At 52.4% G+C, this 24,994-nt stretch overlaps 1 protein-coding gene across 4 annotated transcripts in view; it reads right to left on the reverse strand.

Annotated features, from left to right (window-relative positions):
* Positions 1 to 24,994, reverse strand: part of MPRIP (myosin phosphatase Rho interacting protein) — an 81,917-nt gene that overhangs the window by 10,939 nt on the left and 45,984 nt on the right. For 3 of the 4 annotated variants that reach the window (XM_075104784.1, XM_075104786.1, XM_075104785.1), the window contains exons 8-15: positions 19,590 to 19,731; positions 18,938 to 19,054; positions 16,346 to 16,402; positions 14,914 to 14,982; positions 14,601 to 14,690; positions 14,040 to 14,149; positions 9,030 to 9,615; positions 7,986 to 8,102 (exon numbers count right to left, since the gene is read on the reverse strand). In XM_075104784.1, coding sequence (XP_074960885.1) covers positions 7,986 to 8,102; positions 9,030 to 9,615; positions 14,040 to 14,149; positions 14,601 to 14,690; positions 14,914 to 14,982; positions 16,346 to 16,402; positions 18,938 to 19,054; positions 19,590 to 19,731 — 1,288 coding nt within the window. Of the gene's footprint in view, positions 1 to 1,106; positions 4,980 to 7,985; positions 8,103 to 9,029; positions 9,616 to 14,039; positions 14,150 to 14,600; positions 14,691 to 14,913; positions 14,983 to 16,345; positions 16,403 to 18,937; positions 19,055 to 19,589; positions 19,732 to 24,994 lie in introns of all 4 variants that reach the window. The other variant, XM_075104787.1, reaches the window with a different exon arrangement.

Genomic DNA, 24,994 nt, shown 5'->3' on the forward strand with positions numbered 1-24,994 from the left:
GTGAACACCACCACTTCCCTCCCATGTGCCCAGCAGCGCTCCCTCCACTGGACACCTGACGGGACGCAGCAGAACTATTGCTCTCCCAGGGCTAAAACCAGCTTTTGGCTAGAGTTGAGCCGTGCTTTACCCCCCGCCCAAATGTGTGCTGAAGATCTCGTGGCTGGAAGCAAGCTCTCCCACATTTTTGCTGACTCTGAAGAATGACTGCTCCAGGAAAACCTCGCTGGCACGACCTCTACATGCAGCCTGCATCGCTGCTTTCGGCTGCGCGTTCAACCTGGAATCCTCCCTGGGTGCTGCCGGGAGTCCTCTATTGACCTCAACCCAATCCTTAACTGGAAATGCTCTTTGATCAAAAGCAGAACACCAAACCCAAGGGTTTTTTTCAGACACTGTACCATCTCAGACTAGTTTTACAGCAGTCCTGACTGGTGGAACAATCTGAAAACAGGCACTTCATTGCCACTGGGTCTTTCTGCACCTAGCCTGGGTTCCCCGTAACTGTGCACTGTTTGTCGTGTCAAGAATCGCTGGTGTGCAACACCAGGGTGTGCCGCCTCCTGCAGAGGAGCTTTGCTTTGCTACAGAATTCGGTATCTGTGTGCAGCTGCTTTCCCTAGGACCGTTCTGAGAGCTTTAAGTTTCCATTTCATCTTACATTTTTGAGGGCAGCAGAGACAGACTGGAGATTTGATCAGACTGGGAAAGACAGAGTTGAGGAATGCTTTTAAAGGGAAGTCAGGAACAGAATGTACGCTTCAGGTACAAGGAGAAACACTATGGTCGTCATACTGAAGGATAACGTGAAGTTATCAAGGTACTTCAAAACCCTTCTCCCCTCTACATGCAGACACTGCCTCTGATAATCAACCCTCCCACCGAGACCAAGCCCTTGGCAATGCATTTAGAATACCCCAGTATGAAGAAAAGGGAAATGCCATGCTTTACAGAGCCCTTTCTAACACTTTTGGGCTTGCTTTGGCATGCTGGCTCTTTCGGGAGACACCCCTCAGTTGGGCAAGCGAACTCTGGGACCGAATGCACCCTCCCATACACTCAGCAGGGTGTAAGCGTGAAGCGTAAAGTATTAAATGTATCAAGACCTTTAAGTTTTCAAAGTCTTTCTGGTATTTTTCCCTCAAGGTGGAAGCGTTCCCCTCCAGATGCTTGTTCTCCAGCTCATCCCTCATGACGTTCATCTGGGCCTCCAGCTCCTGGATGCGCTCCCTCAGGCCGTGCATGGAGTCCGGGTCGCTGCCGGGGCCCTGCCCAGTGCCACCCGCCTCACCGGCCGCCCAGGCGTCCCCACCGCCCGGGCCTGCCGCCGGGGACACCTCTGGGTGCTGCCTCTGGTACTCGTCCAGGGTCTCCTGCAGGCGCTGCAGGTTCTGGCTGTAGTGCTCCTGCAACGCCTGCAGCTCCTCGCCATGGATGACCTGCAGCTCCTTGATCTTGGCCTGGAACTTGTCCTCCAGCATTTGCATCTGCTCCAGGTGATACCGCTCCATGTTCTGCTTGTCACGGACAATGGCATCCAGCTGGTTGAGGCCCTCTGTCCTCTCAGCCTTCAGAGCATCCTCTGTCCTGTTTAGCTGCTCTATCACGTTTCGAATCTCCTCCTCATACCGTCCCTGCAATTCACTCAAGCTCTTGCTGTGTTTATGCTCTTCTTCCTCCAAGACCCTTCGCTGACTGTCAAGCTGGGACACCTTTCCCTTGAGATCAGCGTTCTCCCGCTCAAGCATGGCGATCACCTCGCCGTACTCACCCTGCTGCTTTCTAAGCAAGTCTTCATACTCGTCCCGAAGGAGAGAGACAGTCTTCACACGCTCTTGGCAGAGCGCGTCCATGCTTTGCAAGGACTCCTTGTAAGACTTCAGCTCTCTCTCGTATTCCAGTCGGACTTTGCAAGCGGTATAACAAACCTGAGCCTGAACAATTGCATCTTGGACTAACAAAGAGGAATACCGTTCAAGGTCACCCATGCACGAATTATATGAAAGACTCTGAGATATCTTCAGGAGCTTCTGACAGTCTCTCATTGCCTCCTCAGGAGGCAGAGAGAGTAAGGCAACAGATATTTCCTTCAGTACATTTGATTTGTCCTTTAGTTGTTGGGCAAGATCTTCCTGAATGGAGACAAGAGCTTCACTACTACGGTCCGGCAGGCTGCCAATCTCCTCTGTCTTGGCTAATTCCTGACCCGGCACCATTTGCAGATGGCTCCCGTCCCAGGAGATTTGGGTTCTTTCTGAAGCAACTTTCTGAATTTCAAGTGCTTCAGAAATCTGGTGCATAACTCCATCAAAATCAGGAGTCCTGTATGCTTTGATGATCTCCTCCAACATGCATTTATGCTGTTGGAGAGCTGTTTTGGTATTATGGAGGTCTTCTTCGATCGTTTTTAATCTCTGATGAAAAGATTCTCTCATTTTCTGTGCGACAAACCCAAGTTCTGCCTTGATCAACGTAGCATCTGCTACAGCACTGAGAAAACACGGAGAAAAGCCCAAACCTGTTGTTTCTGTTTTGCCCTCGGCTTCTCCTTCTCTGGTGCTCAAGTGCACTCTCAGCTCCTCCACCTGGCTCCAGAACTCCCCTTCCAGCAGCAGCTTCTTAGATAGGACACTGGCCAAGTCAACTGCTGTATGAGAAACATTTGCTGGCTCCAACAAAACCACCTCGGCCGTTCCCTGGATCTGCCTCAGAAGCTGAGATATCTCAGAGCTTGCATTTTTCAAAGACTCTGCTATTTGGTTGATGAGAGAGGCCTCAAATGCCACCCTCTCAGAAAGCCATCTCAGCTGGCTGGCGTCAAACATTTCCGCTCGCTGCTCCTTGGAGACGTGCTCCTCTTCTCCCAAAAAACCTCCTTCTGGAGCGGGACTTTCTGTGATAAGGCTTTCACTCTGCTGATGCTCCGACGGGACTGGTGCCCCTCTCAAGGCTTGGATTGCATTTGATAAGGTTGTTTCCATGCTGGACAGAGTAACATGGAACAAATCACCCTCCTTTCCCTTGTCTGATTTGGGCAAAGATCTTAGTTGCTCCCTGCACTTCTCTAAGCAAGTCAGCGCTTGATCATTTTTCACTTGGAAACCTCCCAGCTCACTAACGTGATTTTCTATGAGCTTGAACTTTTCCTGCCTCTCACTCTCCAGCTGTGAGATCAAAGCACTGACTTGGGACAAGCTGGTCTGAAGTTGTTCCCGCAGCTGAGACTCTGTGCTGGCCCACTGATGGTGGAGGGCGATGAGGGTCTCCTGATTATGGCCATGCTGGCTTTCAAGCTTCATCGTTACATCTTTGAGTTTTTCCTCTGTAATATAGAGTTTGGTTTCCAGGGAATGGATGATTGAGAGATAGGTCTCAGAGTCGCTTGTCCCTGACGAGGGGTAACCAAGAGCTGGCTCTGATGACATGCTTTCTTCAGACAGTGATCTGTCTTGGCTTGTGTCTGAAGACGTACTGCTTGTCCAGTGTTTCTCTGATCCATCTGGATGGATGTATTTTTGGCACTGAATGCTCGAGAAACGGATTCTTTGCCTCTTGGTCCCCATGATTCCTACATCAGGCTTTGCTAAGGCTTTCTGAACTAACTCTTGGTCCTGGAGCTCTACAGCTTTGGACGGGGAGCCGAATTCCTCTGTTTGCCTCTGGCTGCTCTCAAGAACCTCCTCCTCCTCCTCCTCCTCCTTCAGCGTGTAAGTCAGAGCTGGGAGGACATCCTGAGTTTGCAGAGATTGCCCCAGTTGGGATGGATGATTTTCATCAGCCTCAAGGCTGGGGCCAAGGTCTTCCGTGTCCTCAGCACATGGACCTGTGCTGACACTAGCTAATTTCTTTAAAGCCTCCTCCTTGGCCTTTAGCTTTACTTTAGTCTCCTCTAAACTACTATCTAAAGCAACCATTTTAACCAAAGCCTCACTGAGATCTTGATCTTTCTTCTCCACAATTCTCAAGTGCATTTCCTTAACCTGTCTCAGCTCTTCTTCTTTTTCTTTCAGCACCTTCTGCACACCCTGGAACTGATCTGACACCTCCTCGAACGATTGCTCCAGATTGCGGTAGTTGGTCTCTTCCATTTTCAACTTTGCCTGCAGCTTTGCAACTTCATTATCTGACTCGGCAACCTGATTCATGAGCTCGTGGAACCGACATTTGATCTGATCTCTCTCTCTTTCGAGCTCCTTGATGTGCTCTGCGAGTTTCTGGATGCTGGCCTCCTTCATCACCAGCTGCTCCTCCAGCTGGTGGACAAGCTCGCTACCTTCAAACTTCGCACTCAGCTTCTCCTTCTGCAGAATTTCCATTTGCTGCTCATTATTTTGCAGCTGGTTCTCATACTCGTTGGCCTTATCCTCCACCTCCTTCAGGCTCCTTATTAAAACTTGCTTTTCCCTCTCACAGCTCTCCAGCAAAGCCTCATAATTCTTCTGCAGCTTCTCCTCCATGAGGATCCGTGCTTGCTCGCTAGCGTTCAGCTGCCTGCTCAGGTCTGCGATCCTGTCTTGGAGACGCTGCACCTCCTTCTGATGGTCCCTCTGCAAAGCCTGCTGCATCTCCAGGTCCCGCAGCTCCTGGGTCTTCTCCAGGAGCAGAGCCTCCACGCTCTTCAGCTTCTGCTCGCTGGCCTTCAGCTGGGAGCTGAGCGTGGCCTTGCCGTGCTGCCACTCCTCCAGCTGCTCTTTGGCTTTCTCTTTTTCGCTCCTCAGGTCACTCTTGAGCTTGGCCAGGGTCTGCTCCTTGATGGAGAGCTCGGCCGCCGCGTTACTGAGCCTCGCCTGCAGGCTCTGAATCTCAGCTTCGTGGTGCCGGATCACATCCTTGGCCTCGGCGTAGCTGCGCTTCAGCGACTGAATCTGCTGATTGATCAGCTCTTGACGTTGGCATTGGGCTTCCAGCTCGCTTTGGAGGTCTTGGTTGACTTTGTGGAGCCTCTGCCAGGCACCTGATGGCGAGGCGGCCACCTCGGTCTTAAAAAAATCGATTAAATACTAGATTAGTAACACTCTTGGCTCTCCCTTCTGAGTGTCACACCTCTGGCCAGGCAGGCCACGGAAAAGCTCCTTGCAGAGATTTGGCTGCTACCCACATGCTCCAATTGGGATGATTTGTTCTTGGCACAATTTTTTTTGTTTGTTTTAACCAACTTTTTTTCTTTTTTTTTTGTTTTTTTTTTTTGAATGAGCGACAACTGCTTTCCAGTAACAGAAAACATGGACCACAACATCAAAACAGCTGTACAGTAACAGGCTAAACGAAAAAAAAAAAACCACCAAAATCAAACAGAACCAAAAAAACAATGAAAAAGAAACACCAGCAGTAAAACAGAGACGGACAGACGAGAGAAAAATGGGAAGGGTGAGAAGGAGGAGGGGATGGGAACAGGTCGAGAAGAAAGGAACTGCTTTTTCAGCATGTTTGTTCGTTTTGTGAAACAAAAAGTGCACAGTTCAGGTAACACAGTCCTACCGACCAAAAGCAACGACAGAAAGTGAGGTGACAGCAAATGACATCACATCCCACCCAAATGCAGGGAGACAGGACAGCCGGCGTGGCGATGTCATTTCTGTGACTGCCAAACAGGGCTTAGTGGCTGCTCATTGCATTAAAGAGATGTTGTTACGCTAAAGTTTAAGGCTAGGGAGGATCTAATTTCTCTACCTGCAAAAAAAAAAAGAACAAAGGACAAAATAAAAAGCCCGACAAGTGAAGGGAGGGAAAAGGTGTGATGAGAATGTAAAATAAAAGAAACCAACCTGTGTGAGATTCAAACCAAAGCAATGGAGCATGCAAAGGGAAAACTCACAGAGAGAGTCATGCAAAACGCGACAGAAATTATGTATCTTTAAAAAAAATACACAGACAGGAAGAGGCGAGAGAAGCACAGCGTTAAGCCTAGGAATTTGGCCTGCCTTGCTGTACTCTGGTTGCTGATAAGGAAAGCCCACAGATGTGACACTCAGTTATGTTAAGTTAAATTTCATGCTTTACACCAAAAACATGCAAGAACATCCTCCCGGAATGGGTTAGTACGTGACCCCTCCCACCCACCGTGACCGGAGCCGGGGGATGTCTCCAGTCTGTCTGCAAGGAGCAGGAGCCCCTGCTATTTCTCCCAGTAGGGTTCAAAGTTGGGGTGCCCCATCCCGAGGAAGCTCAGAGCGAGAGAGGGGTTACACGAGGCCAGAGAGGCTTTGGTGCACAGCACATGCATTGGGGTGGGTATCTCAGCAGCTGCCTTACGAAATGTGCAGCATCTCTTATGTTGGGGCAGCGCTCGGGGGGGGTCTCTATGGGGCTGGTCATGCTGCCAAGGAGGGGGTGGTGCTCCCCAGGCAGCTTGGGAGGGATAGGCTGGCAGCAGTCAGGCTCCTCCATCATCCCTCCCCATAGACAGCACAGGAACCTCTCCAAAATTAGCCATGATGGAGGTGGGGGGCACATGAAATTCAGAGGTTCCATCCATAAAAATGCTGTTATGTTTGCCTGCAGTCTGGGGCTGCAGAATCCTCCCCAGCGATCCCAATCCCTCCACCCCAGCAGGGATTGGTGGGGTTACTCCCTTCTGCTACAGGACTTTAACCCCTCCGCTCCCAGGGAAACGTAAGGGAAATCCCCAGAACAATTAGACTGGAGCAAGCAAAAGCCTCCAACCCTTCCAAAAACCCTCTCCAACTTCTAGGTCAAAATTTGGGTCGCTTCTCACTGCAGCGATGACTTGCTCAGCCCTTCTTCAGACTTCCCCTCTTGCCCTCGTATCGAGGCGCTACAGCCAACTTCAACACAGCCAATCTGAGAGTGGATTCAGCATCCAGCTTTTAGCCCCGTTCCCTGATTTTTCTGGGCTCTAGGCAAAGGGAGGTCAGATGCGTTTGCCCCAGGGAAGTGGGAGTTAGTTACTGGTCCAACACTGCCAAGTGAAAATGGAACTGCTCCAAGCAAGCACTGTCAGCTTTGGGGACTCCAGAAATAAATCCATTAATAACTCCTCCAAGGAGGTCACCAGCAAGGAAGGCAAGATGCCCCTCTACCTGGGCTGGCTCCACTGCCCGTGCAGCTTCTTTGGGGGAAATTTCTCCCATGAGAAATAAGGACGCAAAGTTCAGCGTCGATACCAGGTTTGCCGCTATGGGAGCGCAGCGTGCGGCCACGCACGGCCACTTTGATCCAGGGCCAGTTTGGCCAAGTAGATTTGAGCAGGTCAAAATGCTGCCCCTGCACAAAACAGGACTAATGACACATGAGAGCAGCCAGAAGCTGCCCTGCAGGCATCACGGCTCCTGCGGGCATGGACGCTCCCAGAGGAAGGGCTGGAAAAATCTGCTTTATTTGGAGGAGGGAAGGAGAGACTTCCCAAGAGACCCTCCTGTCTCTTTTGCCAGAACCTCCAAAGCACACGTCTAGGCTTTGCTGAGGAAAGGCACGTTGTAACAGAAGAAACCATCAAGTGACCCAAGACAACATGTTGTCCCAGCGCAACTCCCGCTCTGGCTGCGGGGAACGGGCCCGCACACGCTGCACGTGCTGTGTTTGCCCATGTAATTGCCACACAGACCCCCTGGGCAGGAGCAACTGCTGGGCTGCAAGATGCTTAGAAAGCCTTATGTGCGCCCCACTGCCTGAGGGGAATATCTGAGGCACAGAAAAAGGGAGATGGACAGTAATAGGATGGGTCAGAGGTAGACAGGGATCCCTTCTGTCTGCCATGGCTGTGTTTCATTTTCCCTCAGGGACGCCAGTAGGTAATGTTATCTTCGGTCTACTGCATCCCAGATCAGAGGTTTTGTTAAGCAGATGATTCTGGTAAGGCCACAGAATGAGTATTTGCAAGAAGGTCAAATCTCCTGGAGCCCACTCAGTGGTGCACATCTCTGCATCAACCAGGATGCCCCCACGAACACCCTGGACTGAAGCCCACCAGGGTCCCTCTCGGGCATAGAGGAAGGCATATTTCTCTCTCCTCCCCACTCTCCTACCTGCAACACGTAGCCCTCCCGGGCGCTCTGCTCCCGGCCCAGTGCCACTTTCAGCTGGTCCTGCAGGTGCCGGTTTTGCTCCAGGAGCTCCAGGGCCTCCTTTTGCTTCTGCTCCAGCTGGAGGGAGATGAACAGAGACAGCGTCCAGGGAGTGGGCAGGGGGTCTGCCATAAGAAGCAAGCGGCTCGGAGGGGATGTAGAGCAGAATGAACAGGGCTTTTGATGGTGCCGCTGCTTTGCTCTGCTCTGGGACCTGGATTTCATTTTGCCAGCCAAAATCCCTCCCCCCCTCAAAGGACTAAGTTACACGTTAGTTTAGTTCGTAAAGCTCACTGCAGCAGAGGACAAATGGCACCAGCTTGTGCCAGGCATGACCCAGGCAAATCCCAGCCTAGTTCAGCTTGGCGATACTCCTCGTTACTCCACGCCCGCACCCCTTTCATTCCTGCTAATACACTTTAATCCCAGCTAACAACACCCTTTGTTATCCCATGCATGGACCTCTTCCAAGTGAGCTGAGTCTCCACCTTTTTTTTCCCTAAAATCGTAAGATTGCTTGATGTAGGCTCCACAAAAAGGGAACCTTTGTGGTGTGTGCTATAATTCAAGCCAGTTTATAGTTTTGTAGGCGTAAGTGCAGACACAAATCTCTACAGCTGTAGAGGCACACAGAATTATGAGCTTGAATTTAGAGTCCGGTTAATGCACATCAGTTGAACCCATCTCATCAGAGGCAGGCTGGCTAACAACCAACAAAAGCGTAGGCTGTGTTAAATGGGAGGGGGTAGCGAAATATCACCCTTGCAAGAACAGCCCTTTCTGCAGCTGCTGGAACATGAAAGCATCTGGCAGAGCTGTACGAGAACAGACACGGATCTGTGCCCTGCCAGCTCCCCAGGGAGCCCTACAGCATCCCCACTCATTGCTATTGCAAAGTAGGAATAAATACAGCTTTCTTAAGCCTTGCTCAGGCTTCCTACAGTTCCTGCAGTGGTCTGAAGGCCATTTTGACAGGCAGTCTGCACCCCACGCACCCCGCTTTACCTCCTTCTCCAGCAGAGTGGTCAAGTGCTGCTTCGTCAGCCCCTCGTCCCGGTCCTCGGTGTGGGCGAGGTGCAGGGGCGCGATGGGGATCTGCTTCTCCTCCCGCAGCGGGGTGGTCTCCACCTGGTGCCAGCGCTGCTCGATCTCCACGTGGACGTTCTGCGGTTTGATGTCCACCGGGACAGGCAGGATCCGGTCCACCTCCATCCTTAGAGCCTCTTCTGACCCTGCCCCATCCACAGCATCGATCATCTCGAAGCGTTTGCGCCGCTCCTCCCGCCGCCGGGCCCGCTCCCGCTCCAGCTCTCCCGGGTCGGCGTCAGTGGCACTGGCATCCCTGGGGAAGGCGGCAGAGCCGCTCTTGGAGGAGTCTGCAGCATTTGCACGCTCCTGCGCCAGGGCTTGCTGGATGGGGCGAAATTCAGCCCAGTCAAAGGTCTTGGACCGTCCTTCTCGCCGGCGCTCCCGTGCACGGCTCCGCTTCTGCTCCGGGTCCAGCTCAGCTTGCTCCGTATCTGGCTTCTCACTCGGCTTTGGACCAGTCTCGAAGGAAGAGCTTGTTTTGCTTTTCTCTTCTGGCAGCGAGCTGCGAGGACAGAGAGAAGGTGAAGGAAAGCGTCAGTGGGTGCTCGAGATGGCCAGGTGCTCCCACGCATGCCTCGAAGAGCTGGGTGGAAAGGGGCTGCTGGAAGCCCAAGCCAATGCCATGTGGGTGCCCCCCTGCCCCTCCATCTCCCATTGCCTCTCGGGCGCAGGAGCCGTCGCTGCCCTTCCCCGGGGTCGTGCTGGTGTGCAAAGCCTTGGTGCAAGCAGCCCCGGCTGCTCCTGGGCACCCCCCGGCCCCCAGAGAGCGGCCGATCCCAACCTCGCTCCTCCTCAGCAGCCGCCCTGGGGCTGGTGACCATGGCCCAGCAGCAGCCCATGGCCGAGGCAGCGACCCCGAACCATCCTGCCAGGCGGGGAAGAGGCTTCGAAAGCTCGTCCGGCACCCGCCTGGTGGCTCGCCGCCCGCCCCCCCGGCTGCGGGCTCCATGCACACACGCCGGTTGACACGGCCATAGTCACGTGCTTGCGGGGAAGATGCCACCAGTCCCACCAAAGTCAGTCTGGCTTCAGAGCTGCAGGGCGGAGAAGCACAGAGCAGCTCCTAGACGTCTTGGGTGACAGGGGGAAGGTTTTCCTCGAGCTTGGCAAAGTCAAGATATTAATGGGTCAAAAACTTCTCCATGCCACTATCTGCACTGAAGGCACAGATCTCCCCCTGGGGAAACCAGCCTTGCGGGCAGCATGGGCAGCCACCCCCCACGGGGGCTGCACGCCATATGTGCAGCTGTCGGTGCAGCTAGGAGAGCAGGAATTACTCAACATACCACAGAAGTCACTGAAAATGTCGATTTCTCAAGCAAGGAATGATATTTAGTGCTGAGTTAAAGGGTGGTGGGTTGAGAGGGGAAACAAACTTGTCAGGCAGGGAAAGTTAATAGGGGAAGGCAATACCGTTTCCAACCTATGGATAATCCATAATGCAGTATTAGCTTATTAAACGTAGACATGCCAGCCTTGTAACATGCAGATCAAAACTAAAAAAAGAAAATAGCAGTATGCTAAGTTTGCAGAGGAAGCCCATCCTCAGGGATTGGCAGGCATTTGATGAACCGTCTTTGCTATCAGAAGCCCCCAAGATGCTTCCCAAGGCACAGCCCTGCTGCTCAAGGCTGACTCCTGGCTCTCCCTGCTTCCAGTAGAACCACAGCATCCCCCGGGGCTCCAGCCTCCTGCACAGCCTTGACAAGCTTTCTGGAAGGACGCAGTGGGAAGAGCTGGAAAGCAGCTCCCCAGGCCCTTCGCTGCAGGCAAACCACCGCTAACGGGGCTCTGACCCACGGGACCGCATGCACCGAGACTGCCGTGACCGGGAGGGAGCAGCAGCAGCACGGCTTCTCCTCCCACCTTGGTAACGCCAAGCTCCCGCAGCCAACCACCTCACATGTGTGCATGTGCCCAAAACAAAGGATGGAGCAGAAGAGATGACTCTGCATGGGTCCGGGGCTAGTATCTTCCGATGCAATTTCATCCACGATCAAACTATAGGCTCAGTAGAGCTGGGTTTCAAGAAACTCTGGCAGTTACAGGCTAAAACCAGCTCAGAGGTAATTCCTTCTTCAGGTCTGTCACTTGCAGCTAGTAAAATAAACCCAAAAGGCACCACGATGAAAACTCCTCGCTCCTCAACCATTAGAAGATATTGCACGACTCCAAATCCCGGCGCTCAGTCTGGAGTCAGTTAGTGATTACAGCTGCATTTTAAATAAGTAAAGTGGGGATATAATGGAATCTTAAAATGGAGAAGAGAGCTAGGAAAAAACAGGGTTTGGGGTTCCCTCAGATGCTGTTCAGAGACAGAAATTATGCTGCTCTAAATACCACAGTGAAGAATCTCAGCATTTCTAGAGGGGACATCTCTCGTGAGCTCATTTCTCCTCTGCTGCTTTCCAAAGGGCATGGGATGTGTGTCAGGGAGCGGAGGGACGGCCGCTGGGAACTGCGTTAAGAGACTCAGAAGACTGACCTGAAGTTTCTCATTTCATCGCCCGCAAGTGCCCCATGGCTATTAAATTCTGCTCAAGCATTTCACATCTCCTCCATCCCAGACAAATTAATTCACATCACATGGGAGAGGGGCTCTTTGCCTCGCAATGGTATTTATAGGTCAAAATAAAAAGGTTGGGGTTTTTTTTAAGACAGGTGGCTGTGGGAGCAGTGCAAGCTGTGAGCCGAGCATGCTGCTGCAGAGTGCAAGGAGTACATGAAGGCTGCAGGGAACTGGGAGGACACTGGGGAACTCAGCCTCACCGGGGCTGGGAGCTGAACAGGGACCCAGCGCTGAAGCGGCCACCTTCTTTCTTGTGGGTATTTTATATCTTCATGGTCATCGTTAGCAGGGTGTAATCGGTAGCCCTGCAGATTGCAGGGCACTGCTGAGGGCAGGGAGCAGCGCAGCACCTGCCCCCCCACCCCGGGTGCTGACACACGCAGCAATATAAACAGTAATTAGGACTTGAGTAACCGAGAAAACGGGTTTGGCTCGGCGGAGACATGGCTGCGGGTTAATGAGAAGCAGCGGAGGGCTGCAGGAGTGTGCGGAGTCAGACCAGCCTGGGGATGGGGTGAAACCACCACCCTCCCGGCACAGCCAAGCAACCAGACTAAAGTCCCTCTCGCACCCCGGCCGCGCTGTGCAGACGTTTGCCACCTCTCCATCATGAGCCTTTGGCAGTCTGTCCTTCGGCTTTCCAGCAGCCCCGTCCACAAGGCGCTCCCCGGGTACGGGTGTCAATGACATGCCCAAAGCACGGACTGGGATACCCCACGCACCGCGGCAAAGGGCTCGCAGCAGGCACTGGGTGAACAATCCCGGCTTCACGCACGGCACAGCCCTTCAGCTCACAGCAACATCCTCTCAGCAACACAACTAACCCGCATCAGACTCTGCCCCATCTGAAACCAGCTTGGTGGAAAACAACAGAAGTGCACCTGTAATTCCCTTTTCCCCAGCTCAGGATTGAGACTCCCGGTCTATTTATGCAGCATAACAAGTTACTGCCCAACTGGTACCTGCGCTTGGACCCTCTCACTGGGATAAGCCAAGTCAAACCATTTTGTATGGGATTATTGTGCTGCAGGATTATTGTGCTACAGTAACCTGTTAGGCTATAAATATATCTGGCTCTTTAAAGTCAGAGAGGTCCCCTCAAATTTCCTTGGTCTTCATCTTCATATCTAGTCACATCGGAAGATACCAGTGTGGGGAAATCAAGTGTTAAGACCACGTTGCTTCTTCCCTTCTCTCTGGCTTTTATTTAAAGAAAAAAAAACAAGGGGGGAAGGGGGGAGAAAAAAAAGAAAACTAAATGGAAACTGCAGGACTTCCCATCCGAGGTGCAGAAAAGGAGGAGCATGCAGTGAATCACAAGATATACAAACCACAAAACGTTAATACAGGAGAGAACACAGTTTTCCAACCTGGGCTTCAGCACGGATAGTTTCAAAGAGAAGTTTTTCCTGGGATTGCATGGAAATCAAACATACACAGGAGTGAGGAGAGAGGCGGCTTCCCCGAGACCCCCGCGAGATCCACCAGAGCTCGGGCAGGGCTGGGAAACAGTGGCCGAGTGCCAAGCGGGATGGGGAAGGAGAGACTGGAGCGCCTCCAGGTCAACAGCACCGGGTGAGAAGAGCCATTCCATCAATGCGGGGACAAACCTGGCAAAAACCTGCTCGTTGCAGCTACGATAAGGACAGGAGACGGAGTTAATGGTGCGGCCGTGTCCATGAAGCCTGTAAGAGGTGGCCCGTACGAGTGCGGCTGGCGCGGTTAGCTGTGAGGAGGTCAAACACCCTTTACCCACAGCCGCAAGCGCTCACAGAAGGTACTCTGTGAAGCGAGGGGTCCCTTCCTCTGGCACTGACGGCAGGAGGAGACACGAGCATTACTAACGCGTAAGGGGAAGGAGCTGCGGCAGCTATCTGGAAGATCAAAAGAGGAGGGAAGACAATTTGCTGGCTGGAGTTTTAAATATATCAGAGCCAAAAAGCTTCTAAATTGAACCCTGGGCTCGTGCTGCCGTGACCCACAGAGGGGATGGGCAGCTCGTGCTGAACAGTAGCCAGAGGAAAGGGGGAACCCAGCACAACTGAATCCAAGTGGTTTCACAATACCTGGTGGGAATCCAGAGGAGCCTTGATATAGGAACAGTATTTCATATCCCTATGCACAAATTAAAGCCACATTTTCAACCCTCTTTGAAATCTGCAGGCGTAAGAGTAACTCAGCATATCAGCATCCCCACAAAGCGTATCCAAATTAAGCCCAGAGAGAGGGATGTGAGAAAGAGCTGCAGCTTTCAGGAACGGACGGGCTCAGAACGAGGAAAGAAAGGGGATAAGGGAAGAGTTACTCCTGCACAGCAAACCAGACAACTGCAGGGACTGCTAAACTCCCTCCTTTACCTTGTTACATCGGGAGCAGTGGTGGGGCGAACGTGCTTCATGATGGTCTGGATCCAGTTGCGGCGAATGCCCGACGTCATGGCGGAGAGGGTGAACTCCCCTTCCTTCGTCTGGTGAGGGAGGAGGACTGGCTCAGAGCAGCTGATTGCGCCCACCAGCACCTTCCCACCCCACCCGATACCACCCTGCTCCCAGCCCCAAGCACCCAGCACTGCTCACCAGCTGCATGGAGATTGCACCCAGCCCCTCCATCCCCCCAGCACAGTCACAGTGGGAATTAGCGTTTCTCAGCAATCAGGCTAGTTTTGCCACAGCTGAGCCCCCAAGGCTGAGACAAAACCTTCCCTTTCCCCCTCCGTTTTTTCTGAACCAAAACCAGGCTCTCAAACGGAAGGCCGTAGCTCTCTGGAGCACTGGGGGGAATGCCAGGTGGCCTCTCTTAGGTGTTTGGGGAGATGTTTCCCTTGCCACGGACGAGCATCCCCAAGCAGCAGCACAGCGTGAGCAGCCCCGTTGGCCGTCCTGCAGCTGGACTCTTTCTCCTCCCCACATATTCCTTACGTGGATTTGGAAGCCGTAGTTTCGCTGAACCGGGTACTCAGTAACATCGTAGCATGTAGATAAATCGATTTCTCCATCCAGATCAGCTGCCTGGAGAGGGAAGAGGTAAAATACGCTGTAATGTTTTGCAATCCCAAAGTGCGGTGGGCTTGCAGGGAAGCATGCAGCAGGTCCTCGAGAAGCACAAAGCCCCGAAGAGTGATGCTCCAGGACCTTGGCATCTGGGAAGACAACCTGCCTGGGGTCAGTTTGGGAGCACCTGGGGCTCCCCTGGGTGGAGAGTGATTTGAATGCTCAGGGCAAAGACACTCACCTCCTCTGCCACTGAATCCCGGTAGTATCTCAGGCTCTGGTCGGTCAGCACAAACCAGTGCTTCTTCCACTAGGAAACAACCAAGATGGGGCGGTTACAGTCTTGCTCCTTCCCCACCAGCAGAGCCCGAGCAGCTCATCACAAGTCACCTGCAGAGATGCCCCACAAGGAGGCAGCTCCCAAGCTCTCCTCTCCCAGCTCTGCACCCGGCTTCACCAAGAGGCCCTCCCAGGGGAAAGGGGAGACCTGAACAGGCAGCAACACAAGGGACACAGTGATGGTTTGCACCGCCAGGCTCCCCATTTCCCCAGCACTGCCACATTGGCACAGCGCTGGACCTCAGCGGCACCAACCCTGCATGTAACGGTGAAACACCGTGAGAGCCACAGGGCAGTCGGAGCCTTCCCATTAGCTCCACTGGCAAGGCGATGCTTTTAGTGGCTGCACTTAAAGCCTCAGAGGGACCTTTTTTATTAAAAAAAAGCACAGTAAAATATTCTTGGTTTATCTGCAGTACCTGGAAATTGAGTTGGAGCCTATTCCTGGCCCTTGCTCTATACAAATATGCCTTCTGCATGCTCCCAGCAAGGCACAGGCTTACCTAAGGCAGCTTTCAGTTAATAAAGCAGCTGATTCCTCCTCTGGCTGCCTACAGACACACCCTCAGCCCCAGGGCCCAAGGTACCAGCAGGTCCCCGCAGCGGAGCCTGGGCCATGGCGCTCACAGCCGTGAGCGAGTTGCCCTCATTTTCCCTTGATGGGCTGAGCAGGAGGGCAGGAAATCCAGGGAAGGGGTGGTTTGCAAACAGCCAGAGCACCCACGCCACCTTGGCATCAGTGCCTGTCTCTAAGGCTCTGATAGAGCAGTACATCCTGCATCCTTCCTGGAATGGACAGGAGGAAAGCAGCAGCGTCTGCTTCCCTCAGCATCAACTCAGAGGCATTTATTTGTTTCTTGCATTTCCCCAGCCCTCAGGAGAGCTTATCTGAGCCTCATTACTGACACCGAAGGAGTTGCTGGGTCACAAGGGAGATGAGACTAATAGAGAATGGGAACACGAAACCAGTGCTGCTATTGAAGCTGCCCCGGCTCCCTAGAAACCCACAACACACTATCCAGCTGTAGGGCTTTGAAACCTCCCCAGGACAGAGCACCAGCTATTCCAGCTCCAAGACAAACACCATTTGCACAGGGCTTGCACACAACCACTGCTGCCTGGCTCCAGGGTTGTACAAACTCGCTGTCGCTGCTCTGCCCAAGCGCCTACATGTGGTTTCTCCCACCTGGAGCACGGCCCAATACTGATCTACCCTGCAAGGACATTGGGGCTTTGTCAGTGCCGAGGGCAGCCCCATGTGCAGCTGGGACATCGGAGTGAGCGTCAGCGGCACCGAAGACCGACGCAAAGGGCAGAGCTTCCCCTGGACTCACCTGCCCGTCCTCGTACTGCTTTGTCAACCAGCCCTTCTTGAAGTTCAGCAGGTCGGGCTGCAGGAAAGGAGAGAGGCGATCAGAGGGCGGGGTGGAAGTGTCTGCGCCTGGCAGACAACAGCAGCAGCTTGATAAAACGCAGCACAGCAATAAAAGAGACCAGCAACAGTTAAACTGGAACATTACACTGTGTGGAGCTAAACATTTGCTCCCAGGAGGAAGAGAGACCTGCCGTATGGCTTACTCAGGCTGCCCCCTTCTCTTGCAATTTCCTACTGTTACACCAGCATTACAGAGGAAGAAGCAGCAAGGAATTAGCAAGACTGCAGGCAGTTTTGTCCCTCTTTTATATACTACGAAGGAAAAACTATGTGCTGCAGGGTTCTAAATAAGGCTGAGTTCCCAAGGCTGGAAATTACAGGGAATCCGAGCACGACACCACCCAAACGACACCTGCTCTTTCCTCCAAAGCGGGTGCATTGGGATGTTGAAGCTCTGAAAAAAACAACCAAGATAGCGTGGGATAACTCCTGCTAGCCCTTCCTCCCAGCCCTGCCTGTGCGCAGGGAAGGATGTGGTGGAAATGCTTTCACTCCCTTGAGGCTGAGCTCCTCCAGCTGCTCCACGTGCTGCAGAGTGGAGGAGGAAAGGACAGCAGTGTGTGAAATGCAGCTGTAGCATCTGAAATGGGCTATAGCAAGGGGAGCAATGGAAAACTGGGGAAGCCTATTCAATCAAATGCTGTGGGGCAGCACACTCCACATTTGAGTGCCTCCGTGGTGGTGGGAAGCCAGCCTCACTCCACAAAAACACATGGGAAAGTAAATGCCACCTTGCCCTTCCTGAAGCTCTACAGAGTCGGAAGAAGGAGCGGGCAGACGCCAGCCTGAGCAGCCCTGGCTGTGGTGTGGCTGCAGGCAATAAACCCACTGAGCCCCACCAGGCTCTGCTGACAAGGCAGTGATAAACCACGAACAAACTATAGAGAAAATAGCAGTTGCAGTGACTACACCCATCTCTGCAGTAGGCTGAGCGCGGCAAGTTCTAATCTCAGCCCTAATTTACCCTGAGAGAGTGATACCACCACCTGCCTGCTTCTCCTCTGTCAAAGTGCAGGTGGGATCATGGTCCCTGGGTCTACGTCCTGTTTAAGCTCTTTCTTGTACAACAGGAGAGCATCAAGTGAAGGATCTACATTGTGGATCAAAACCAACCGGCTCCCAACCATGCACTTTGCAGAGAAGGAAAAGAGAAGTAGTAAAAGTGTTACAGTTGCTCATGGGCTTGTTATCAACTGGGAGGAAGCACAGGGCAAGAACCTCCTGCAAAAGCAGGTAAATCCCTCCTTAGCATCATTCATACTACTTTACTACACTTCTGAGTTTCCTTAAAGTTTAAGCAAAGGTGTAGAAGCAGCCAGAGAGGAAAGGTGCTGCTAAGCAGTACGTGGAGGTTTCAGACTGGGCTGCAGTGAGACGCTACAGAAGCGCCCGGAGCAGGAGGGTTTCTCCTGCAGGTCCCGCTCCTCCACGGAAACCCCTCTGCTTTCCTCCAAGTGCTCAGGCAGGCAGGAGAGCACAGGGTTTGCCCGAAGCTGCAAAGCTGCTGAAGCACAAAAAGTGTGGGACCAGCTGCCACTGAAGGGTGTAGACATTAGAAACAAAAAACAGATAAAGCACTTGATGGACAAGATACCCACGCAGCGCAAGCCACAGCTCTGCTGTAACCCACCGAGCCTAACAAGGGATGAACTCTTCCCTCAGCTTTTTTCCTGACAGATAACTGACCTGATCTGACACAGCAAACCTGACAGGCAAGGGAGAGTCTTGCCGTCATGGCTGCAAGGCAGCAAGCATGCAGCTTTTTCTTATGTTGCTACTTTCGTAGCAGAGTGGCACGATAAAGGCATATTTAATGTAAGGAAAAGGTTTTCTTCCCACCAACTGCATGATTTTCTTGCTTTCATTAGACAATATGCCTCACCACTTAATGTGTACTTCTTGCACCTTTTTATTGCCACCAAGAATTTAAAAATCATTCTTGTGGCTGTACAAGCCTACATGAAAAGCTACTACAGAAATGCTAAGCTACTGCATTTTTCTGAGAAGTCCTTGAATAGAAGCTGCCCATCCACAAAAAATGCAGCTCATATTTACAATGGCTGTGTAATCTTTTTGAGAGATTAGCGAGTGTATTTGTTTTGTTCCTACAGAAGGGTGGTGAGTGAGAGAAGAGCGTTTTGTGTTTGTTCTGTACTGTTTGCCTCCAGGTCTGGTGAGCATTTGAAATACGCAAAGAGGGAAAGCTCAGGAGGGCAGCTTCAGCCCTCCCTCGCAGCCTTCGTCCCACTGACACCCACTTGCAACTCTATAAACATCAAGGAAGAGTCATTAGAAAGCCAGGGCACGTGTTAGCTCTCCTTAACATGCCAAGTGAGAAGCCAAGTCACTGAAACCTGCTCCGAATCTGAGCATATCCCGTGTCCTACGTGCTGGCTATGGGGAAAGCAGCACAGTAGTTTTCACCAGACCTGCCTGGGAAGGGCGTCTGATGTCCTCCCGCAAGGCAGAGGACACGGCCCCGGTGGCTCACCGTCATAGAGGACTCTGTGGACCTTCTGTCCAGCGACTTTGCCCGGCGATGCGGGGACAGAGGAGACGCAGATACATCCAGGATAGAGCCCACAGCTGCACCTTCACAAGTGAAGTCCTGTGTAAACAGCGTTAGCCCAGATCAGCGCACGAACTAGGACAGCAAGTCCCACTCTCTTGGCTCACGGCATAAAAATCCGTGTATTTAAGGGGCATCTCAGGCTCAGAACAAGCGTTGTTTCATTGGCAATAAAATTTTTTTGTCCTCTCAGGCATTAACTAGTTCCCAGTATAACTAAGCATATCTGGGACTCTCACAACTGCCTGTTTCTTTTGTTACTTCACCCCATCCTGACGTGTCCTGCCATGCCAGATCTGAAGTTTCCCTCTTTCTATTTTGGAGGAAGGAGAAAAGACAGCCTGGATTTTCCACTCTGATCTGCAGCTGGGCAAAGGGAGCAGAGCAGCAAGCGGCAAACCTGCACAGACTGAGCACACACAGCGATTTGGCTCCTGTACGAGCCTGCCTGCGACTCCAGATCCCCTGCTCTCCCCAGGGACAAACCCTAGAGCTAAACCCTCTAGTTAAATCTTCTATCCTGGGCTCCCAGATCCTCCAAAGCCCACCATGAGACCTTGGCTGAGCAGCTTACCCGTTTTCGTGGGAAAACCCTCTTCTCGCTCCTGCCCTGCCGCGTCTCACTGGAAAGGGCAGCACCGGGCGACACATTCGTTTCCATGTGCTCCGCGTTCTCAATATCTAATGCCTCAAATTTTTCAATTACCTGGGATCGCCTGGAAAACAGAGAAAAAGGGGAAACCAGAGCCAGTTTAAACACAAGGACAGCAACTGTGCTGAGCTGTACAATCCCACAAATTTAAGGCTGCAGAATTGCTCGACCCAGTGCTCATGCACACCTGGCTTTTGGTCCCTGTTTCTCTGCAAGCTCTGGCGTGCACAAATCCAGGGCAAAATACCCCAGTCTGACACGCTCCATTTTACTTGCCCCCAAAGTGGGGGAAAACCTCATGCTACTCAGCTCCACAAATAGTATCTTCTCAAATATGTAGAAAACCCTCGCAAAACCAGCAATAGCTTTTTACTTGTAAATTTTACAGCCCTTTGAGAAGCAGGGATTATTGAGCACCTTTGGCTTAAGCTTTGTCTTTACTCTCTTAGCACTGCAGCTATCAAGTGCCCCCCAGGTCACAGAGCAGACACACCAGACCAAGCTGGGTGTGGAGGTAACAGGTACCTATGGGTCACCCTGCACGTTCCCTGCAATAGATACCCTGTAAAAACTCAGCCTCACACGGGAAACATCCACAGGATTGCACTGAGTGAGGAGTCCCATAGGTGCCTCCAGACAACACGTCTGGCTCGCAGGGTGCGCCAGCTGAAGAGGCACGAGGAGATGAGGAGAACCCTGTGCAGGCACAGCAGCGCATCCCCTGCAAAGCCTCGGGGCTCTACCCTCCTCTCAAACCGGTCTGCAAATCCAGCATGGACAGCAGGGAGCACAACTTGGGCTCTCAGACACCGCCTTGGCGGCCCATCGCACCGTGGCACACGTCTCCTAAGGACGGAGAACTACAAAGAAATGCGATGGAGCAGGCGCTAGCCCCGACCAAACCCAAATGGGATGCCCCTAAGAACCAGCAAACTACAGGTCTTTGCAGATGGAATTAAAAGCATCATTTCAGCATGAAAAGTTTCTCATTGACCCACAGGAGAGGAAATGCTGGAATTTTCAAAGGACCTGCTGGTGTCTAAGTTTGCAGGCCCAGGAGTTTGGGCAAGTATCAACCTCAGGTCTTTAATCACAACCTGGGAATGTGAAGTAACAACCCACCACCACCAACATGCCAGCTGTGCTCCAAGCTGTGAGGTTTAAAGCTCAATTTTGAACCTCCCCAGCTGGGTTCTTGACACAAAATTTGGACCCACACGTGCTGCGTCTAAACTCGGGGCTGCTTGATCTGTGTGAACCTCTAACACGCATGAAAATCCCAATGGCAACCACATGAGGGGAAATCGGTTATCCAGAAAACATTTTTAACACTTCCCACAAAAAGGAATAGCAAGTTAAGGACTTAAAAAACATGAGATGTTCAGTTTTCAACCAACATTTGCACCAAATTCTGTAAATGAGACAGTCTGAGCACATCACATCCCCCGGCAGGCTGAGGGCCCCCCACTGCTGCTCAGCGCCAGGCTGCCCGGACCAGGCGCTGAAGCCCACAACCAAAGAAGAAGGGACAAAATCGGTGGGGAAGACTTGGCTTTGTAAGTTTGAATGTCTCTGATGTTTTTACGGGGCATCTGTTCAGCCCCTGCTGCCTCCCAGTTTGCAGACTGGGAGCGGGCAGATCCCGGGCTCACGCAGAGCTCCCAATCCCCCTGGGATGTTCTGCTCATGAAATGTCCGTTCACGTAAGCCAGCCTGCGGAGCATAAATCCACGTCCTCTGTTCACCAACAGATGGGGAACTGTTTTGGAGTTACAATTGTTTAACCTTTTTTACACTGGCCCAGCCTTCTCTGAGTCTCAGTTTAGAGGGGAGTAAGAGGTCCGTGAATTAACATTGTCTGTGCCCTACTAGGTGAAGGCCTGAAGAAAAACAAATCAGGAGAAAAAAAAACCCCAACCAAAAAACATAAAACAAAATCAAAAGCAGGTTGATTTCTCATGAAAGGGGCTGCACCACCAGGTTGTTCTACGGCTTGAGATTGAGATGAGATGGTAGCGAAGCAGGCGAAGTAAAGGCGGACACGTCACACAGCAACACAGCAGGAGAAGGTGGAGAGCAACAAGACCTGGAAGAAAACAAGGCTGGAAAATGAATGAACAGAAGAGGAAATTACATATCTGCATCTACATACAAAACAAAATCAAAATCATTCCAGTAATTCGTCATTGAAAAGGGGAGAAGAAAAATAAATCATTGCAACCAAATCACAGCCCCAGGGGTTAATATCATCCGGATTACAGGAAAGAATTGGGTTTTTTCCCATTAGCTCAACATTTCAGAGAGGTTACTGCTAGAGATCCTGGGGGGACAGGGAAGGGAAGGGCTCTCCTCTACTCCCCACCGTGCCGAGGAGAGAGCTGCTGCCTCTGAACAGCAGCTCCATGCTGACAGAAGGCGGCTGTGGACAGGTAGGAAGAAGCATTTCAAAAGCTGTAGTGCCATTTAGTGCTTGCTCAACTACAAAGCTCGTCCCAAGGAGTTCCTTGGCCATGCAGGATGTTAATCTTTTCCAGGCCACTAAACCCGAGCTGCAGATCTCGGCTGTTAGGTAGAGGGGTGTGTGTGGTGGGAAGGAAAGCTATAAAGGACCAGCACGAGCTATCGTTAAATGTTTTTCTTTGATTGGAAGGGCTTGTTTTTATTGGATTCATTATTGAGCAGCAAGAAAGACAGCGAGTGTCAGGAAAAGGAAGAGGAATTTCCCCAAAAGGTCCACAAAAATGAAGAGGATAGTTAGACACGAAAAAATCCCACTATATTTGGGAGAGCAGGAACTTCTCTCTAGGGGTAGAAGCAGCATTTAGAGAAGAGCCTTACATCTCAAGAAGCTCCAGAGAAGGAATTTGAGAAAGAAGAGTCTTCTAAGCGATTTCAGGCAGCTCTGCTATTTATCAAGGCTAGAAATACTCCTCAGCCCCCTGACCACACTCCTACAGCAGATCTGGCAGACGCCACAGCAGACTCTTGCCAGCCTGAACAGAACATGGGGTCAACTGGGAAAGCCACCGTTTTAGAGGCTGTATCCCTGGAAGTGTGCAAGGAAACCCAAGTCTTCCCACCAGAAATCCCAATGCTCCCTGGGGAGCTGCAGGAGGTGGGTAAGCCTGGGGCCACGCTCCCGGAGGAAGGGGCTCTGGGTCTCTGCACCCCACCTGATGATGGTGGTCTCCTTCCCAAAGCTGCTGACACCTTCCTGAAATGTGCCAGGATTTATCCCCGCAGCTGCAGAGCTCTGCTGGGATATGAGGACCAGCACCCAGTGTTGTCCCTGCAGCCCTCTCCGCTGCGATTTTGTGTGCAAAACAGGCTTCAAGATTTATCCACAGGGTTTCCAAAGATCTGCCCCTGCTCTTTTGCCCTAAGAATGGGTCTGAGACATGAGACTGGAGGCATGGCTCGACCTCTCTGGACACAGACCCTCTCCCCTGGCCCGGTCGGGCCCTGCTGTGCGGTGCTGGCAGTGCGGTGCCGGCAGCCCCGTCCTGCTGCGTGCCAGCAGAGGGAACTCGCACTCTGCCGCTCCGCCAAAATCATGGAGATTATCGCCTGGTTTCTGATTCATATTTCTGAGTGGCTGTGAGCTCAGCTGTCTGCATGGGGCGTGGAGTCAGCGTCAGGTATAAATGGTCAACATGGAAAATTTTCAGCACAAGTCCCAGACATAAGTCATGTAATATCTCTTACTATAAGGAAACAGGACAAGAAGCCCGAAAAGCAGCTTTATCTGGAGCTAAGCCTGCTGGTGTGTCACTCAGGGTGCAGCACTGGGTACCTAGAATAATTCTTTTCTATCCATAGCTCTGACACTTATAACTGATTTACGGTGGGTAAATGGAAAACGAAAGGAAGAGCCGAAAATACCAACAGAATCAGAGCAAGTTCTTCTGGCTGCACTGAGAGATGAAAGGCCAATCTGAACAATGCCCGGCTGGCACCTATAGGGTAGGCAAGTGATGCCAGGCAAGCGCTCCCGGACATGTTAGTGGGTTACTGAGAATTATTAGAAATGGTGTTAAACCCAGGGGAAAAAGCTGACCCCGCAGCACGGAAGTGCGTTATTGTATCTGCTCAACCTCAAACAGCACAGCCTGAGCTCGGAGGAGAAAAATGAGAGGGATATGTGGACTAAGTAAACTCAAATTTAAAAAGCAGCCAAGCCAAGCTGAGCAGGGTGCCGGCGAATGTTAATTCTCTGGTGCAACGCTGGACTGCCTCTCCATACCCCGCCGAGTCCTCCTGAGCTCTGGGACACATGGCCCCTCCACCCACGCCACCCACACAGGCCAATGCTCAGGTTATCAGGAGAAAGCAAACGTGCCCATCCCTAAACACTGCCCGCTGAGCCGTCCCGGCTCATGGCACGCTCCTCCGGCACCACGGGCCGCCATCCCCGGCCGAACCCTCCGGCAGGTGGGGACCCCTCGTCCTGCTCTCTGCCATCGCCCCCCTCCCAAATGCTGGCCCGGGCTCAGCCCTGCGGGCAGCAAGACCTCTGCCTTGCTTGTCCTCCCTGCACCCATCCTGCTCTGATAAAGGCCCTGAGCTGACACAGGGGAATTTTTGCCAATACTGATAAAGCAATAAAAACCTGTTAACGGCCCCAGGAGCCCAGCTGGGCTGGGAAAAACAGACTCCTTGGGAAAAGGCACCCATCAGCAGGCAATGAGTGGGGCTCTGACATTAAAAAAGGACAGCGTCTGGCAGCAACATCCTCTTCCAGGCCCCCGTTATCTGCCTATAAATCTGCTCCTCCCTGTCCTCAGATGGCACATCCCAGTGCTGCACAATACACCCAGGGCTGGAGCAAGGCACTGTCGGCACGGGAGGAACTTGCTGTCCTCTCGCACTGGGGCAGGCACTGGCCAGGGCACCCTGTGCAAGCAAACCCAGCGGGGACATGATCTCGCCCACACCTGGGCCAACACCAGTTCACTCTGCAAACCAGCAGTCCCCAGCCCTTCCTCAGCCTCGTCCCCAGCCGGGGTGGCCAGAGGACCTGCATGGCACCCTTCTCCTCCCACCCAATTGCCCAGGCAGACAAAGCCAAATCTATGCTCTTCTCCTTTATCCCCAGCCTGGCACTCGCTGTGCACGCTGCCGAGGCCGGGATGGGTTCGGCATCCTCCTGCCAACCAGCGGCACCGGCACAAAGCTGCACCGCCCTCCCCAGACCCGCTCCCAGCTCTCGGCGTGAGGAAGCCAGGCTGGAAAACAGTCCTTTAGGGGCTGGGAAGAAATAAAGAAGTGCCTGCTGAAACCGTGCGAGAGAGAACATGCCCAGAGGAAAACCAGGGCAAGAAAATCAG

This window comes from Phalacrocorax aristotelis, chromosome 10 (assembly GCF_949628215.1).
Source record: "Phalacrocorax aristotelis chromosome 10, bGulAri2.1, whole genome shotgun sequence".
In the NCBI taxonomy this organism is placed as follows: Eukaryota; Metazoa; Chordata; class Aves; order Suliformes; family Phalacrocoracidae; genus Phalacrocorax; species Phalacrocorax aristotelis.